The sequence below is a fragment of the Rana temporaria genome, chromosome 9 (assembly GCF_905171775.1).
Source record: "Rana temporaria chromosome 9, aRanTem1.1, whole genome shotgun sequence".
In the NCBI taxonomy this organism is placed as follows: domain Eukaryota; kingdom Metazoa; phylum Chordata; class Amphibia; order Anura; family Ranidae; genus Rana; species Rana temporaria.
The window spans coordinates 104,050,163-104,069,537 of record NC_053497.1 but is presented as its reverse complement, the minus strand read 5'-3'; the positions used below and the strand labels follow the sequence as shown (position 1 = coordinate 104,069,537).

The window sequence follows — 19,375 nt, the reverse complement described above, 5'->3', positions numbered from 1 at the left end:
CCAGCGTAGATTTTTCTGTCGATTACGTCGTTTGCGTAAGTCGTTCGCGAATAGGGCTGTGCGTCATTTACGTTCACGTTGAAAGCATTGACTTTTTGCGGGTTAATTTGGAGCATGCGCACTGGGATACTTTCACGGACGGCGCATGCACCGTTCGTAAAAAGCATCATTTACGTGGGGTCACAATAAATTTACATAACACACGCCCACATCTACCACATTTGAATTAGGCGGGCTTACGCCGGCCTATTTACGCTACGCCGCCGCAACTTTGCTTTGTGAATACTGCACTTGCCTGTCAAAGTTGCAGAGGCGTAACGTAAATAGGATACGTTACGCCCGCACAAAGATGCGCTCTCCTACGTGGATCTGGCCCCATCTATTCACTTGTAGATGATTGTTGGATAAACTTATCAGGGGAATGTTAAACCAACATTAAAGTCAGTTTGTTGCAGAAGAGCTTGGCATGCAGGGAGATGAACTCTCTCTCAAATATCAGTAAAAACTTCTCTTATAAGAAACCATTTAGTCAGTAAATAGTTACAGATTGTAGGCACCTCAGAGATTGTGGCCCCTCATGGGCTCTTTGATCATTTATTGACCATTTGCTGCCTTAGCGTGTCTGCAGCTTGTGGCAGGAGCAGTAAATAATGAGAGCACATGTGTTTTCCAGGAGCAAGGTACATGTTTGGAGCCCCCGAGAGAGCTAATGAGGGTCCTCACTGCAGGAGGTGAAATACTTTGTGTATATGTGAAGAATGGGAAGATGTATACATACCCTGCAGATTCTCCAAACTGCCCTGTTGTGGCCAAAGAAGAAGACGAAAATAAAAAGGAATTTTCTTCAGGCCATTCTGCTGAATATACAGTAGTTGTAAAAGTCACATGGCTGGACCTCATGGCTCTATAATATATTTCTTTTTATCGGTATCCTGCTGTTGGATATTGATTACTGTTTAAGCCGCAATTTCTAGACTTGTCTGTTTGATAAGATCAGTAATCCTCTGTGACACGTCCTGTCACTTCATCGGAATAATCACTGATCTCTGCTGGTCAGATTCAGAATTTCCATCTCTAAATAATATTTATTCCTGTGCAGAGTTGAATCTAAGTGGCTGCGGAAATAACTGATTACAAACTTCAGTAAATGGGGCAGACTTTTTGGGATTGGATTGAAATGCCACAGACAGTTTCTCATTGCACCAGCCAAAAATTTCCAATCGAACCCTTTTGGCTTTGTGTATATGTCAAGTAATTTCAATGGCTGCATCCGCATTTATTGTAGGGTTACTGATGAGCAAGGTTAAAGTCCTCTGAAGACCTGATCTTACCCATACGTTAAATAGCTGTCATTCTAACAAGTATTGGGCTGTTCTCGTGATGTGAGGGATATAGGGGATCATTATACTGGTTAGGGCCGAAACAACGAATCGATTAATTGACAACTAATCGATTTATGAAATTAATCGATTACAATTTTCATAATCGATTAATCGGCCAGTAACATAATGGGGTTAAAAAAACTAATATTAGCCCTTTATAGTAAAAAACAAACAAATCGCTACTGTAAATATAACTTTCACTGTCCCACAGTAAAAAAAATTAACCCCTTACAGTAGCGATTATTTGCTCTTTTTGTACTTATTTTTGTTTTTTTAACCCCATTATGTTACTAAACATCTCAGGCCTGGGGTCAAACCTCTGTTTTTTGCACAAACACACTACAGTTAATTTACATGTATCCCTATGGGACACGTTCACATCCATGATTTTTTTCAGCTGCTGCGTATTTGGAAAGGGCAAGGACTTTTTAACGCAAAACGGTGCTATTTTTTTTTTTTTTTGGTTCAAAATACTTCAATGGAGAAGCTGCAGAAAAGCATGTAATGTGTTTTTGTGGCAATTTGTGTTTTGTAATCTGCCCAACAACAAATTGGCCCAAAAAAAAAAATGCTAATTTTTCTTATTTTAAGGCTATTATCCGATTAATCGAAACAATCGGCCAACTAATCGATTATGAAAATAATCATTAGTTGCAGCCCTAATACTGATTTTATCCCACATAGACATACATGCCAATCGATTGGATGTCTCTATGCCGTCCACATTTAACTTGGAAGTGAGATAAGCAATCTGTGCGGTTGGCTTCTTTTTGCTGTGTAGAGTGTTTATGCAGCAGTACGAGGGGAGGTCTCGCTGTGGGGTGTGAGTAATTTCTCTCCAGCCCTCTCACATTACACTCCTCTCTTTCCTTGTCAACATGACTTCTACCTACAATGCTGTACAGAAATCCCTGTAGGGCTTCACTCTGCACTTCTGACATGCCACTCTCTGGCTGGACCGTTGTTCTGTGGTCACAGCCAGGCCCAGGACAGGTACCTCCACCCCAAAAACTTCCCATAACTTTCCCCATCTTTACTATCTTGTAAAGCACAGCAGATTATAGGTGACTCTTTGCAGCTGTGGGAACCCAGACGTGTCTGAACTGTCCGCAGTACTGAGCAAAAGGTGGAATCATTCAGGAGCAGGAATTCTACTCTGAGGATTCTTAGCCAGGTCACCATGTCTGTGAGCAGGAAAAATTCCGGACGACGCTCCTATTACTACCGCTTTTTGGGGAGATCACAGCTCCAGAGGCAGCGCAGTCGGTCGCGGAGTCGCAGCAGACCGCCCAGGAGGGGTAATACTTTTCTATAGTTAGGTTGCTGTATGTAGTATCTGAACTATCAGATTCTTTGATTTCCTGGCATAAGATCAGAAAAGTTGGAATCTTATTTGTTGCTGCTTGGAAAAGCTTTGATTTAATTTCTTTATAAATGTAACAAATTTTATACGTTTTTGTACCCATCTTTTGTGAAGGGAATTTTAAATGTATTTTGCTTCAATGAATAGGGTTATGGAGAGACATTTTCTGAGTATTAAAATTGGGAGGGATAAGGGTGAGCTTGTAGAGGAGACGCATTGAGGTTGCCGTAGAGTTTGGTCAGTATAAAAAGTTCAGCAATTTGGCTGTTAGACGCGAACACAAGGAAGTATGACTGGAGAACACCTGTATAACATTCCCTAATTTAAAGGTCTATGACACATAAAGAAAAAGACCACTGGGACCATTCACACCCATCTGTAAAAGTTCTCATACTCAAGCCAGAACGAGACTGTTTGTCAGTTTGCTGCACTCTGCTACGAAATGACATTTTTTGTTATTCCTTGTGGAATTATCAGACAGGAAATCAGCTAGAACATTTGAAACATGGGTTGGAATATATTTCCTCCACTGTGCAAGGCTAACTATGTTCCCCTCACCCTCCCCCTCCCCCTAAGGTCACATTTATTAACTCTCTTTTTTTGCCTCAAGGATCAAACAAACTTAATTTTAAAGCCCAATCCCAGCTATCCAACTAAAGTGTTTTATTTCATTGTAGATAACATGGACAAGTGTTAGAACCTCTGCTGTTTTTTTTTTTTTTGCCATCTGTGTTTATATTGGGGAGATTTTGCCTAATTTTCTATCAGGACAGGAAGTGATGGCACATTTCTTTCAAAAACACATTTTGAGTAGAGAAGGGTAGAACTGCTAACAATGCTTTTATTGAATTTTCTTATGTTTATACTTCACCCCCTATTTGATATATGGGTGTCAGAGCCAGAAAGTATGGAAAAATATCCCAGATAGATTCACAGACAGAAATAAAACCCAACAGAACTCATAACCCTTCCCTAATCTGTCCACAGCTAAAAAAAATCTGGAGTTAGTTTATAAAATAAAACTAAACGCAAAACATTTTTTTTTTTTAAGTTTTGGATGGAAGGGGTAGGGATTAGAACCCCTGTCAGTTTGTATTGCTGTCTGCACCCCCATTAAGGAGATAGAAGTAGAAGTTAAAGTGATATTAAAGGTACATTTATTTTTTAAATAACAAACATGTCGTCATACTTACCTTCGCTGTGCAGTTCGTTTTGCACCAGGTGGCCCCGATCGAGTTCTTCTCTGGTCCCACGGCGGCTCCTCCCCGCATTAGATAACCCTGTGTGGGAATATCTCTCCCGAGGGGGTTACCTTGTGGGCACGCTTCTGTGTCATACACTCGGCGTCCATAGACGCCAAGTGTATGACTCGGCCCCACCCCCTAGCGGCCGCGTCATTGGATTTGATTGACAGCAGTGGGAGCCAATGGCTGCACTGCTATCAATCTATCCAATGAAGAGCGGAGAAGCTGTGGAGAGAGTAACGCGTGATCGCGCCCACCTTAAATTAGAGGGATTTCTTTTCACTTCCTGTTGTGACTATGGGAGAGTAAGTGAAGGGGAATCTCTGCAATGGGGCACAGATGGCGAAGAAAAATCTGACCGGGGTTATGACCCTTCCTTAAGCCTCGTACACACGATCAGATTTTCGGACAACCGTTCATCTGTTTTTTGTTGCATGCTAGTCTCATGTCAAAAGTGAAGATGTTACTCGCATTACAAAAATTCTCGTACGAAAGAATTCAACTTCAGAAGTGACGCAATGTGTTGAATAGTTTTAGATGTATTCTTTCGTTTCTGAGCATGCGTAATCTTGCTCTTATGATTTTTATCGTACCAAAAAAAAAAACGTACTAATTAAACGAAAATCAGTCATAGAGTTCACGTACGACAAAAATGTTATAGTCTGCACATCCAGATTTTGGCGGACGAAAAACCGGAATCAGCCGTCGCAAGCACTGTACTAACGATCCGAAAAGCCATAGATTGTTCGTTTAAAACATTTTTACATTTCCGATTTTCGTATCGTGTGTCTTTACTCTATCCAAAATGACAAAAAAACATTTTGCTTATAGTTCTACTTTAAAAGACATACTACTACCTTTACGGCCCCGTACACACCATAGAATCCATCCGCTGAAAAATCTCAGCGGATCAGTTTCAACGGATAGATTCTATGGTGTGTACACTCCAGCGGATCTGTTTCCGCGGATTTTTATCCCCTGGGATGGATTTCAAGGGGATATAAATTTGAAGACATGCTTTCAAATCTATCCGCTTGAATCCATCCCAACGGATTGATCCGCTGGTCTGTACAGACTCACCGGATCAATCCGTCCCCTGCATGCGTCGTAATGATTCAACGCATGCGTGGAATTCCTTATATGACAGCGTCGCGCACACGTCATCGCGAGGGGAATTCGGCGCGGATTTCGATCCTATGGTGAGTACACTCCATCGGATCCAAATCCGCTGAAATCCTCGAGAGGATTTATCCGTATCCGCGGATAAATCCTCTCGTGTGTACTAGGCCTACCAAGTAGCGGATAGAGGGCGCTCAATAGAAAATAAAACTACTATATATCACCATAAGTAGTGATTATACCAAATTAAATACAAAATAACCAACCACATAAATGCTATTACATGTACAAAACATGCATGTAAGTGATGTATTCCAAAGTTCCTTGGTGTTATTTTGTACAATAGTGATTAATTGTCCCAATATATATGGTGAAAAAAACCATGTGACAGATTCTCTTCAATGACTCTGTATATATTTGTGCTTAAGGTGATGTTATGTTCCCTCACCAAACGTAATAATTAATTTTCACCCGAAGTGCTCAAAAATTATAATGCGCTTACCACAGATATTTGACTTCTTTACTGAAAAAGACAGTCGAATATAGCGCTGACAGGATAGTGCCTGCACACCTGCTGGATTGACTGGATCTAGTTTGAATGCCTCATTCCCGGAAGTCAGGTAGGGATAAAAGAACAGAGGATGCCCATAGCATAATACTGTTTTATTTAAACATTTTGGACATATAAAAAGAAAAGCCAAATGGCCTCTTACATTAAAAAGTGCCTCCCGGCACTGGGGCTGCAGACCAAACAGATGTTAGCTTGGGGTCCCGCTCAATCACGCTCCAGTGTTGGCGTGCGCTCCACACAGCTCTGTTGGCTCCACTAGCGCCGGGGATAGCGTAGGTAGACACGTTTTCCAGCAAACATTTGCCCGCCGGGCCTTTTTCCAGCGGGCAAATATTCCTGGACGTGTTTTAAAACCGTCCGCTGGAATCCTGCCCGCTCGGACATGTACGGTCGTCAGTACAGACCTACCGTACATGTCCGAGCGCCCGCCGTCCCTCGCATGCGTCGAATGACTTCGACGCATGCGTGGAAGCCTTTAAATGGCAGGCCCGCCCACGTCTCCGCATCATCGCCGCGTCATCGTCGCGGCGACGACGCGGACACGCCCCGCGTATTGTTTACGCGCGGACTTCTGTACGATGGTGTGTACAACCATCGTACAGAAGCCCTCTGGCAGGCATGTACGGTGAAAACGGTCCGACGGACCGCTTTCACCGTACATGTTTGTTCGTGTGTACCCGGCCTTACATGCATGTTTTGTACATTTAATAGCATTTATGTGGTTGGTTATTTTTGTATTTAATTTGGTATAATCACTACTTATAATGATATATAGTAGTTTTATTTTCTATTGAGCGCCCTCTATCCGCTACCTTTATTCACTTGTTACAGTATTATTATACTATTTGAGAGGAGCAGCTGGAAGTTTTGGCGCTGAATTCACCTTTTGTCACATACTACTACCTTTGCTAAATCCACCCCCTAAGCTAAACTGCTCTACAAATGGCCATATACTCTCAGGATCTTTACTCTTGTTATGTGGCCCCCGTCCAGTCAATCATACACAGGCGTAACCTGTACTGAAGTGATTTTTCCCTGCTAGCCTGTAATCACTGAAGAGACTATATAACTGGTACTAAAGTAAGTTAGCAGCTGGGGAGTATGTGTTGGATGGAGGAATAGTGCAGTTTGGCCCTGGCGTAGGGGTGGGGGGTGTATTTGGCGAAAATAGTTGTTAAGGTAAACCTGTCCCTTAAATGTTTCTAAAAGTTCTAGAAACATTTTACAGTTTTCAGCAATGATTGATATGCTGTTTTCATACAACAGTAACATGAGGTACAGCAATGGTATGGGGGCCTCTCTATACAGAAATTTGTAGGAGGACCTGTTTCCATGCAGCAAAGATATGACCTGTCTAGATACAGCAATAGTGTGAAGACCTGTCTTTGTGAAACTATATTAAGAATACCTGTCCCCTCGTGGAAATGGTATGAGGATCTGTGACGTGTATGAATTGAAGCATTTGGGTAGGGATAACCACAATGCCAGTTATGGGCTCTTTGCTTGGAAATAAAAAATATTTTTAAGGGGACTTTAAATTGGCAAAGACACTGATAAATTGGTTAAAGTATATATTATACAAAAAAAGACAAACTGGACTAAAAAAAATCATCATTGATGATTTCTTCAACAAACTGACATAAAACATAATTACACATAAAATATCTTGCAAATGGAATATAATAGTATGTATACAAAGTAGTTTCACTCCAGTAGCAGATAGGACTTATTTCGGATGTTCACCGGAAAGTACTATCGGTACCCAACGTGTTTCAGGTTCAAAGTCCTTTTCTTCAGGGGTAATTCTATAGGAGGATTTGTGTTCTAGACAAGGCGAATGGCACCGTAATCAAAAAACAAGAAAAAGAGTATTGAAGAAAGAGTAAATAAATAGCGTTGTCAGTGGATGGCATGTATGAAGGTTTTTTGATTCAAACTGTACACCTAGAATATTTTTAGCCCGGCGGGGGAAGATCAGACAACCTGGCCCCTCCAATAGAAGTTTTGAACAAATAGGGACAAAGGCTTGCAAATGCAAATTAAGTGTCTCGCAGTACAGATAGATTGAGGATTAGGGTCAGAATCCTACATAAGTAGTAAAACTGAAGTGAAAAAATCACTATTTGTTCAAGCTGTGTATGGGGGGTCCGTAGGGCACGCCAACCACACTGACCTCTGTTTGGAAATACTTATTTGCTGTGAAACTAAACACCGTGGCAATTCCTGGGGGAACCAGTCAAGTCACTTTATTATAAATTGGAAATGAAAAGATAACTCCACTGTGCGCACAAGTACAACTATTCTGTCCCACTTATATGTTTTTGATCTGTGTTATATTGAACCGCAGGTTACTGTTCTTTAGAGTTATGCTGACATTTAGTGGTGGTCCAGGGCCACTACATTGTGTACTGTGTGATTTGGCATCTCCCTGTCCTCCCCTCCTGTTTAGTGCTAGTTATGTTAAGTTATGTTATTTCTAGCTGGGCCCTCCCTGTTTCTTCCCTTCTTCCCTCAGTCAGTGTTGGGCTTCATGTACAAGGGACATTTTTATAACCTCTCCTGAACGATTTAACTTGGCAGATAGTAACCCACGTTTAAAACATCCGTTTACAAGCCGCGTTTGCATTTAGAAATGTTTTTAAAAATGGCATTTTTAAAATAGCCAAAAATGAAAAACGCCACTAAACGAAACGCGGCTAAATGTTTGACGCTTGAAATGCCTCTAAACTCAGCTTCTAAACCCATGTCTTTGCGCTCCAAAAAAACCCTCTAAACTTGACTGCCTAGAAAGCACTATAAACAACCCTGTGTACATGTACTGATAAGATAACATAGAGGAGAGTTCAGGAGCAGTCGAAAAAAATGCCCAACTGCTCCTAAGGCCCCATGCACACGAGACGCTGCTAAACTCGAGTTCAGAGGCATTTGGGCATTTTTTCAACTGCCCCTGAACACATTTAATGTTATCCTATGTGTCCATGCACACAATCACGTTTTTTGGCGTTTTAAAGCAGTTGGGTTTATGTCCGTTTTTTTCAGACGCAAAATTTTGGGTTCAGAAGCTTTTTTTTTTTGCGTTTCAAAGCTTTGGGAGGGTCTACAATGTCTTTGTAGACAATTCGCGGAAAAAACGGGCGTTTTAAACGCGAAAACGTGAGTTTAGAGGTGTTTGTAATTGGTTCTCGTGTGCATGGGGCCTAAACGTCCATTTACCAGCAGCAGTGTACATGAGGCCTTAGATCTTTGCAGAGAGGAGGCTTAGGAAAATCATTGTCTTTACACTGCAAAAGACTGGAAGAACATCCTCTGTCCTGCAACTATCTGTAGTAAAGTTATGTTGGATTTAACTTCATTGTCTCTCTGAAGAATGAAGCTGCTTGTGGATGATGCCAGATCAGCAGATGACCACACTGTCAGGACTGGTTCTAATGGGAGGTAAACAGAACTGTGTTGTACAAGGGAGTAGTATTTATCAGCTGGCAAATTAATTTCCTGCCTTGTGGCTTGACTCTTGAATATGTCAAATGCTCATATATTGCTACAGTGTAGTTAGGAAGCGGCCTTGTCAGTGGAATTTAGAACATGGTCATCCTTTTTCTACATTATAACAACAGCGCTCTGTAAATTAGATTCGTTTTTGTGTGACTGGATTTGTGTAAATACACGTTTTATGTTGTCTTTCAATTAGCTAGTAAATGACCTAATGGCAAAAATTTAAAGAAATACCAACAGTTTTTGAGGAAGTCATTTAGTTGTACGCAACCCACTTCCAGACCTTTCAATCCTTTAGAACAGGGGTCTCCAAACTTTCTAAACAAATGGGCAGTTTACTGTCCTTCAGACTTTGGGGGTGCGGCACTGTGGCCAGCGGGAATAGAAAATTTGGCTGCCGTCAGTGGGAATAAACTGTGCCCCATCTTTGGTATTAGGGGGAGGAATGGTGCCCAATTGTTGGTGTCAGTGGGAGAAATGGCACCCCATTTTTGGTGTCAGAGGGTAGAATAGTGTCTCATATTAGTGGGATGAATAACACCCCAAGGGCTGGTTAAGGAAGGCAAAGGGCCACAGTTTGGCGACCCCTGCTTTAGAAGAATGCAGTTGTTGTAGAGGTTCTTGCAGTAGCAGAGCAGTAGTCACGCAGCAAATCTAACAACAATGTAACAACAGTGCCAAATATCTTAAATAAAGGGTCTTTAGTCTTCAAGGGCCCATTCACACTAAGAACTACATGTGAATCGCACAGGATCACGCTGCATGTTCCTTCATTTTGAATGTGCTGAAATGGCACAGCACCAAAAGGAGTGTATGCACTGCTTGTGAAAATGCACTGCAACAAGATTGCATAGTACTGCTGCATCTGTCCTACGCTGCCTCTAAGATCAAGAACTGAGCAGGGGATTGCCCAACTGCTGGCCCACGGGCCACATGTGGCCCGCGGCGCCCTCTGATGTGGCCCACCATGTCTTGCTTTGAGATGGCGGGTCAGCAAGCCCAGATCGCGGGTTCCCGTCCCGATCTCTACTGCAGCCGCATGCTTCTGTCACAATTATGCGGATCGCCGCCATTCCTAGTAAAAAAAAAAAATAAAAAATCATTATGTCCCCTATTTTGTAGGCAATATAACTTTTGCGCAAACCAGGTTATTGCGATTTTTTTTTTTTTTTTTTTTTTATCTACCAAAAATATGTAGAATTGACGCTCTTTTTTTATTTATAGCCCAAAAAATACGAACAAATGGCTGGATTCAGGTAGATTGCCGCAACTTTAAGTGGGCGTAGCGTATCGTATCTACACTACGCCGCCTTAAGTCAGAGAGGCAAGTACTGTATTCACAAAGTACTTGCCTCCTAACTTACGGCGGCGTATCGTAAATTGGGCCGGCGTAAGCGCGCCTAATTCAAATTAGGCTGAGGGGGCGTGTTTTATGTTAATGGGTGGTGACCTGACGTGATTGACGTTTTTTAAGAATGGCGCATGCGCCGTCCGTGTACATATCCCAGTGTGCATTGCGCAAAAGTACGCCGCAAGGACGTATTGGTTTCGACGTGAACGTAAATTACGTCCAGCCCTATTCACGGACGACTTACGCAAACGACGTAAAATTTTCAAATTTTGACGCGGAAACAAGGGCCATACTTAACATTGACTAGTCCAGCTATTTGATGGAATAACTTTACGCCTGAAAACGCCTTACGTAAACGGCGTATCTTTACTGCGACGGGCGCACGTACGTTCGTGAATAGGCGTATCTAGTTATTTACATATTCTACGCCGAACTCAACAGAAGCGGCACCTAGCGGCCAGCCTAAATATTGCACCCTAAGATACGGCGGCGCAGGCTTTTGTATCTTAGCTAGGTTTAAGTGTATCTCAGTTTGAGAATACACTTAAACTTAGGACGGCGCAGATTCTGAGTTAGGTCGGCATATCTACTGATACGCCGGCCTAACTCTCTCTGAATCTAGCTAAAACTGTCTAAATGGCCGATTTTTCCTATAGTGTTTGGTAAGCATTGCACATTCATAAATCCAAAGTGAGGCAGACGAGCCAGATACTATCAGGAAATGAGGCTGTGATTCTCATATGTTGGAGATATAGATGGAATACCGCTTTTATGGTCTTGTGTGTTACATAAAGTTGTGTTTTTAGAACAAACACAACAATATTTTTTTCCACTGGAGCTGCGAACTATGAAAAAATTAAAAGTTGCACATTGTTCTAAGCATACATTGTTACAGATGTGCACGTAAAAAGCATTGTGTAAGTAGCACTGTGTGTCTGTGTAGATGTGGTGACACTGGGGAAGAAATTTGGAAAACTAGTCCATTGTTCTAGGCATACATTGTTTTTGGCATTCATCACTATAGGTGTGCTGACAAAAAGGACAAAGTGTGCAGACTAGTATGTGTAGTGGGTGTGTAAACATAAAAGATGAAGACAATTAACAACCGGTGACGTCACTAGGGTTGGTGTCACCTGGTGCGGTATAACATGGTGTTACACCTCCTCTATCAACTATAGTCGACCTCAGTACAGACCCCCCCTCCAAGTATAGACCCCTGTCCACCAATTATATTCCTCCATCAGTGCAGACCCCCCATTAAGTATAACCCCCCTCCATCAGTATAGACCCACCTCAGTACAGACCCCCCCATCATCAGTATAGACCTTCCCCTCAGTATAGACCCCCCCCCTCAATCAGAATAGACCCCCCTTAGTATAGCCTCCCTCAGTACAGACCCCTTCCCTTAGTATAGCCCCCCCCCCCTTAGTACAGATCCCCCTTCCTCAGTATAGACCTCCCCCTCAATCACTACAAGTACAGTCTTCCCTCTATCACTACAGACCTCCTATACTACAGACCCCCCCCCCCCCATCAGGACAAACCACCCCCTCCATTAGTACAGAACCCCCCCCCCCCAGGACAAACCAACCCCTCCATTGGTACAGACCCCCCCAGGACAAACCACCCCCCTACATAAAATTATAGCTGTGTCCAGCAGCAAAAACCAACCTCATCTCATTCTGGTCTGCGAGTTTAGGTATCGCGAGAGCAAACGCTGTTGTTGTCAAGATAAATTAATCATTGCTGCAGCTGATTGGCATACCTGAAAAGAAAATAATGGTTAACAATAAAACACAGTAAAAAGTAAAGTATAAAATAATGACATACCTGAAAAGCAAACATGATAAAACATAGTAACAATAAAACATTGCAGTTAAAATATACAGTAAAAATAGCAGAACAATAGAGAGAGAGAGAGAGAGAACAATAAAACGACAACTATTTTTGGCTATTTTATATATATTTTTTTACACTTTTATTTGTAACTGTAACGGTTCCAGGTTCGGGTCTCCCAAAATGCGATGGCATCTTTGGAGACCCTGTGAAAGTGTACCCTAGACTGTGCCGTGCTGTACCCTACGTAAATTCTCCACTAGAGTGTGGTAGCGTTGGAAATATTCACTGATGCAAAGTCCAGGTTGACCAAGACAGGAGGGACAATAATAGCGGGTGTCACGCCCTTTATCCGCGCTTGTTACAGACATGACATCTTCTTTGGAGCGATCATAGGGTAGGGGTACCAGGGAGGATATATGGAAAATTCCTCTTTATGCAGCTGGCTCACTGCATTTAAATTGGGAAGTAAGGCCACAGTACCATCTGGAAACAGAAGGCCTGTGATGATCTCTTTCTGGAATTTAAGGAAGGATCCAGTTCGTCCTGACGCTTTGTATAGCACATGCTGCATTCAGCAGAGCCAATTGGAATAAGTATACAGACACTTTTTTGTACCAGCATCTGGCCTTATGGGAAATTAAGTACGATGCCATCAATTGGTTGTTGAGGTCCACCCCTCTCATATTAAGGTTGTATTCGTGGACACAGAGGGGTTTCTCCACTCGCCGTTGGAGTTTTGACTGTCGTGTCTGCGTGAAGGGAGAAGAGAACAAAAACAATCTGATTATCCCTCCACTGCAAGCAAATTATTACTTCTCAAGCAGGCTCTCTTCCCCAGTCTAAAACAGGACTCTACAAGCCACTGGGGTAACCCCCAGCGATTAGATTGCACATGCGTCAATCTGATGATCAAACAAGTGACTAAAAAATGGCATGCTTGTGTAATAATTGTCCAGGTACAAGTGGTACCCCTTTCCGAGTAAGGGTGACACCAAGTCCCAAGCAATCTTGCCAGCGCTCCCTATGTAGTCTGGACAGTTCTCGGGCTCCGTGTGACTATCTTTTCCCTCGTAAACCATAAAACTATATGTATAGCCTGCTCCCCTGTCACAGAGCTTTATACATCTTGACCCCAAATCTGCCATGCTTGCTGGGAAGATACTGTTTGAAAGACAATCTGCCAGAAAATGTAATCAGGGACTCATCAATGCAGACAACTTGATCAGGAGTAAACAAGGCTGCAAACTGTTGGTTGAAGTGGTTTATGAGGGGCCGAATTTTGTGGAGCTGATCGTATTCAGGGTCACCCCGAGGACGATAGAGTTCATTGTCATTAAAATGCATGAACCGCAAGATCTGCTTGTATGTAGCCCTGGTCATGGATGCAGAGAACATGGGCATATGGTGAATTGGGTCAGTGGACCAATATGACCGCAACTCACTTTTTTTAACTATGCCCATGAGAAGGGATAGGCCCAGGAAGGTCTTAAATTCGGAAACCGTAATAGGTTTCCAATCTCTGGTAAGGGTCAACTGGGGATTAGCGGCAATTAATTGACCAGCATACAAATTACTTTGGTCCACAATAGATCTATAGATATCTTCTGTGAAAAACAGTGAAAAAAAAAGTGACGTAAAATCAACCGTTTCCACCTGAATTCTGGGTTGGCCAGTGAATGGGGGGAGTACGGGTGCTGCAGAAGTGGTGGGCTTCCAATTAAGAGTGGCATATTCTGCAGGAAGGCAACTATGGGCTTGATGGGCCTGTGTTTATTTTCTTGGTGGCTGTGGGACACTACTTGTGCTAGCCACCACACCAGCTTGAACTGCACTTATGAAACTCGCCACGTCACCACTTAATACTACAGTGCTGGATGTACTAGGCCGCTGGTGCTTGCCAGATCACCAGAAGGATGAGCGGCACTAGTACTGGCTCTCGGCCAGTTTTTGCACCTCAACATCAGAAGAAAGATGAGGTCAGGTACGCCTGACCTTAGCAGGGACCACTACTCTATCGTCAGAGCTATCTGTCAGGGTGCCGTTGCTGTCTACCGGATTGTATTCTGAGCCTGAATCTGACAGATGGGTAACATCCTCCTTACTCTCATCTGTCATGCTCAGAAACGTGTAGGCCTCTTTGATTGGACATTGTGGCCTCTAATGTTACTGGTACAACTAGTGCAAGGGTCCTCAAACTTTTTAACAAGCGGGCCAGTTCACGGTCCCTCAGACTGTTGGGGGGCTGGACTATAGTTAAAAAAAAATATGAACCTATGCACACATCTTATGTGAAGTGCAAAAAAACTGGAAAAACCAATACAATATTTAAAATAGAGAACAATTTTAATCAACATAAACTTATTAGTATTTCACAGACTGCCCTCATCACAGAACCCCTCCCCAACACAGACCCCCCTCATCACGGAACCCCCACATCAGATTCCTCTCCATCACAGACCCCCCCCCCATATTCGGCCCCCATCACAAAGCCCCCCCAACACAAACTTCTCTCCATCACAAAGCCCCCAATAACTGACTTCCCATCACAAAGCCCCACAACACAAACTCCTCTATATCACAAAGCCCCCAATAACAGACCCCCCACCACAAACTCCTCTCCATCAAATAGCCCCCATAACAGATTCCCCCCAACACAAACTCCTCTCCATCACAAAGCCCAGAATAAAAGACCCCCCCATCACAGACCCCCATAACAGATCCCCCCCATCACAGACTCCTCTCCATCACAGATCCCCCCCCCCATAGCAGATCCCCCCCCCATCAGACTGCCCCTGTCACAAAGCCCACCCAACACAAACTCCTCTCCTCACATAGCCCCCCATAACAGACCCCCCCCACCACAGATCTCCCCCCATCGATATTACACTACCGCCCCTTCTATAACATCCCAGCACTCCACTTCTCTGCTACCCCAATCACACAAGACGCGAAGCATGGCAGGTCTGGACAAAGAGCGGGACTGTGCTAGTGAAAGGCAGGTGTTTGATTGCTAAAACCGCCCCGCTGCTTAACTCAAAAGACCCGCCTTTTGTCCAGACCTGTCGCGTTTCTCATCTTGTGTAATAAAAAGGTAGTAGAGGGGAGGGGGATTGCTGCGATATTAAAGTGGCGGGCCGGGTAAATCACACTGGTGGGCCGGATCTGGGCCACGGGCCGTAGTTTGAGGACCCCTGAACTAGTGAGACTCACAGGAAAAAGGAGCACCTGATTGTCGGATCATGCTTCAATCGCTACCAAAAATACTGTTAGCGTTTGCAGGGATCAGGCCTGACTCTGCGAACGCTTCAGTTATGCGTGTTGTGTTTTGAAAGTGACAGTGATCGATTGATACTGCACTTGGGTGGGCTGGGTGGAGGGGCTAAACGCAGGTGCTAGCAGGTATCTGGGATAATCCCGCTAATGCTGCATTTTTGGAAACGTTAAACTATTGGGGGCGCTAGTATAGATCTGATCAGATCAAAGGTATTGATCCGTTCAGACACTATACTACTAAGGGACGTGTATGGTGCATGCGTGGGTGTTATCGCTACTGGCACTAATCTGACGCTGCCTGGAGCTGACGCAGACCCTAACTGATGCTAAAACCTAATTGATGTCACCTCCCGCGTGATCAGGGGGCTAAACCTTTATTAGGTAATATACGACGGGTACCCTGACGCTATAAAAAAATAACTAACCAGCATCGCCTATGACACTAATACAGCGATCAGAAAATACATCTACTAGTGACAGAGGGTAAAAGGGTTAAATGGGGGTTAAACCTTTATTTAGGGAGGTACCCTAGACCTACCTGGGCCTACTGCTAGCTGCCCTAAGGCTCCATTCACACCTAGGCATTTTTACGCCCGACGCCCAACACTAGTGCAGCCTGAAATACGCTGGAGGGGTGATTTAACATTGTTGGCTATGGAGATGGTTCACATCTCCACGCCGAACGCCGTACGCCTGAAGCTCAAAACAAGTCCCTGACCCTTTTTTTCAGGCGGCTTCGGCGTTCGGCCATAGCCGACAATGTGTAAATCACCCCTCCAGCGAAAACCGCAGTAAAAAACACGGCGTTTTGTCGCAACAAATCGCGGGACAAAACGCTGCAATTTGTCGCGGTACAATACGCCGCGTTCAGGTGTGAATGCAGCCTTATGCTGATTAGTGTCACAAGTGACACCATTGCAGTGATTAGGAAAAATTTGAAAACTGCAATTGGTGACCCAGGGAGTGAAGGGGTTCAGCTGGGGGGCGATCAGGGGGGGGTGAAATGTGTGCCTACGAGTACTGTGTCAGTGTAGTGTTGGTGCAACTTACTTTTAGATGTCCTCTACGAGGGGAGATGACATCACTTCCCCTGCCTGTGTTTACACTTACAGGCAGGGGAAGCATTTCATTGGTCAGAACCGATCAGCAGTTCTAGGCCTGGACCTGAAGACTGATCAGCTCTGCCAACGTAATTGTATAATAAAGAATGTGTTAATTTTTTATAGTGATGTATACAATCTCCTGGTGGCAACTCTTTGTAGGGTGGAGGTGTTCTATGTATATGTTATTGAGGAATAGACCTGGATTTGGAAGGATAGAACAATTCCACCTTATGTTTTCTTGAGTATCCAATTTATAGTCCTAGTTCATCTACTTTAAATGGTCTTCTCACCCACCCATGGATTTTTCTTTATTCCATCTATCTTTGGATTTAGTTGTATGTTGTCCCTTTAAAAATGGTTATTCTCATCCTTATTGGCTTTCCCAACTTCTTGCAATGAAGGAGCCAGTCACAAACAAGTAGAAATGAACTTCCAGGGGATTAAGCAGCCTCTTTTCTCTTGAATAGAAGAAGATCCTGGACTGCCGCACTCCTTAAAACGATGTCTTTATTGTACAAATAAAATCCAAAAAACAACCAAAGCGATGCAGTCAAAATGAAGTGAACAACAGGAAAAAGATGGCTGACATGTTTCAGGAGTAAGCATCACATGATGTGAAACATGTCAGCCATCTTTTTCCTGTTCACTTCATTTTGACTGCATCGCTCTGGTTGTTTTTTGGATTTTATTTGTACAATAAAGACATCGTTTTAAAGCGGAGGTTCACCCAAATAACATGTATATGAGATCATAGTCTTTATACTTCCAACATGTACAGCATGCCCTTTTTTTTTTTGGCTGTACATACCTTATGGCTATTTTCCACCCGGCTTCCGGGTACTCACTCCCGCGGGAGTAGGCATTTCTATGCTGTGCCGCAATGTCATCTGGGACTTCGCCCAGATGATTGACGTCCTTGAGAAAAAGTTCCCCCCGGGGGATAAGGCCCCCCCCCCCCCCTATTGCATAGGCACGTCATGAGCCAAATTACTAGTCGGCTCTACACGGCGCCTGCTCACCGACTAGGAGCCGTGTAGAGCTGACTGCGCAGCATACTGTACATGTTGGAAGTATAAAGAATATGATCTTATATACATGTTATTTGGGTGAATCTCCGCTTTAAGGAGTGTGGCAGTCCAGGATCTTCTTCTATCCAATGCACCTGTGCATAGCCAGCACCTATTGGGTTTAGTGGGATGGAAGCAAAGCCAAGGGATCAGCAGTTTTTAAAGCGGTATCAACTCTCACTCTTTTCTCTTGAATCTTTTCTGTGCCAGATCCGATTTGTCCTCTATGTGGCTGGCGCACTTGTATAAATTTTCTCAAAGGCTCATACTGAATGCGATTAAGGAGATGAGGATACCAGCAGCCATTTACCTATCAGGAAAGGTGGGTACAGAATATGAATGCTGGTATGGCAGTAAGAGCCACTTGACAGAAAGGCCACCTGAACATTTTCCTGTAGTATAGCTTTTACTGCTAAGAGGAATTTTCATGTCAGTTTTCCTTTGTACTGCTTATGGCAACCTTATAAGCACCTCATTAATCCCCTGTGAATAGAGAAATGGAGAGGAGGATTATTCCTGTCAGGAAACTGCTGCCGATTTAAAATTGTGCTTCTCTTTAAATGCCTCTGGTGACCCAGTTTATAAGGAATTGTGTTAAATTCAGCAGTTTCTCCTCCATAAACAAACACTAGTCCCCGGGCGCCAGTTTATACCTCCCTGGTGCATTCGCCAGAGAAACTGACTGCAATAATCGTTCCTAATCCAAGCTAATCCCTCTCCAGCTTCTTCATCTCCATGTCCAGGGAAGAGTCACTTCTACTTCCTGATATCAATTTCTTTGTACATACTGTAGATGTGCTCAGGTAAGTACAGACAGTAAATGGACTGCTGACGCAGGGCTGCTATATGTGTTGGGTTGTAGACTACAACAACCTTTAAAGTGAAAAATTTTGACTCTGTACTCTTTGTTTAACAAACTGCAAAATAAATGTTATATTGTATTTCAGCCACTCCTGATTTTAAGATCATATCTGTACCAGAGGTGGTAGCAGATATCAATAATAATAATAATAATGTCTTGTCATTCCACTTGGCCAGAGTGCTTATTTATTATGAAGTCCGCAGTCCAAGGATCATTTGGAGAACTTTTTGTTTTGTTCTTGGGGTGCACCTCCTATAGGGAACTGCAGGACCTATTTGCCCAATTCTGGTCTACCATCGTACTCTGTTTAAAGCAGGTTGTATCATGTTCAAAATCATGAGAAGCCTTGCTCCGAGTTACCTCTGTTCACGCTTTCACAAACGAGTTCTGGGAAGATCACTTAGATTGAGCAGAAGAGACCTCCACATCTCTGTGCCTAAGAAGACCCGGCGTGGTGGTCGAGCGTTCTCCCACCAGGGTGCCATGCTGTGGAATAGCCTCCCTGCTGAGCTCCAGGAGGCCCCTATCATCTTGGTCTTTCGCAGGAAACTGAAGACTTGGCTCTTCACACAAGCCTTTCCTGTGTAGCCATTTCTAATGCTGCTTCCACCTGCTTCTGTCTCCTCCTAGTCCATGGGATTTTTTTCCAGGGATTCCACCAAGCGCGTCAGGATCCTACAGGGTAAATGACCGCGCTATATCAAGATGT

At 43.5% G+C, this 19,375-nt stretch overlaps 1 protein-coding gene across 9 annotated transcripts in view; it reads left to right on the top strand.

The window, feature by feature from the left end:
* LOC120913800 (DAB2 interacting protein) overlaps positions 1-19,375 on the top strand; it is a 628,977-nt gene that overhangs the window by 118,054 nt on the left and 491,548 nt on the right. For 4 of the 9 annotated variants that reach the window (XM_040324023.1, XM_040324027.1, XM_040324024.1 and 1 more), the window contains exon 1: positions 2,238-2,680. The exons of 1 other annotated variant lie outside the window; for it this stretch is intronic. In XM_040324023.1, the coding sequence (XP_040179957.1) occupies positions 2,563-2,680 (118 nt within the window). In that variant the 5' untranslated portion in view covers positions 2,238-2,562. Of the gene's footprint in view, positions 1-2,232; positions 2,681-19,375 lie in introns of those variants that run through there. 4 more of the 9 variants (XM_040324026.1, XM_040324025.1, XM_040324032.1 and 1 more) reach the window with 3 other exon arrangements.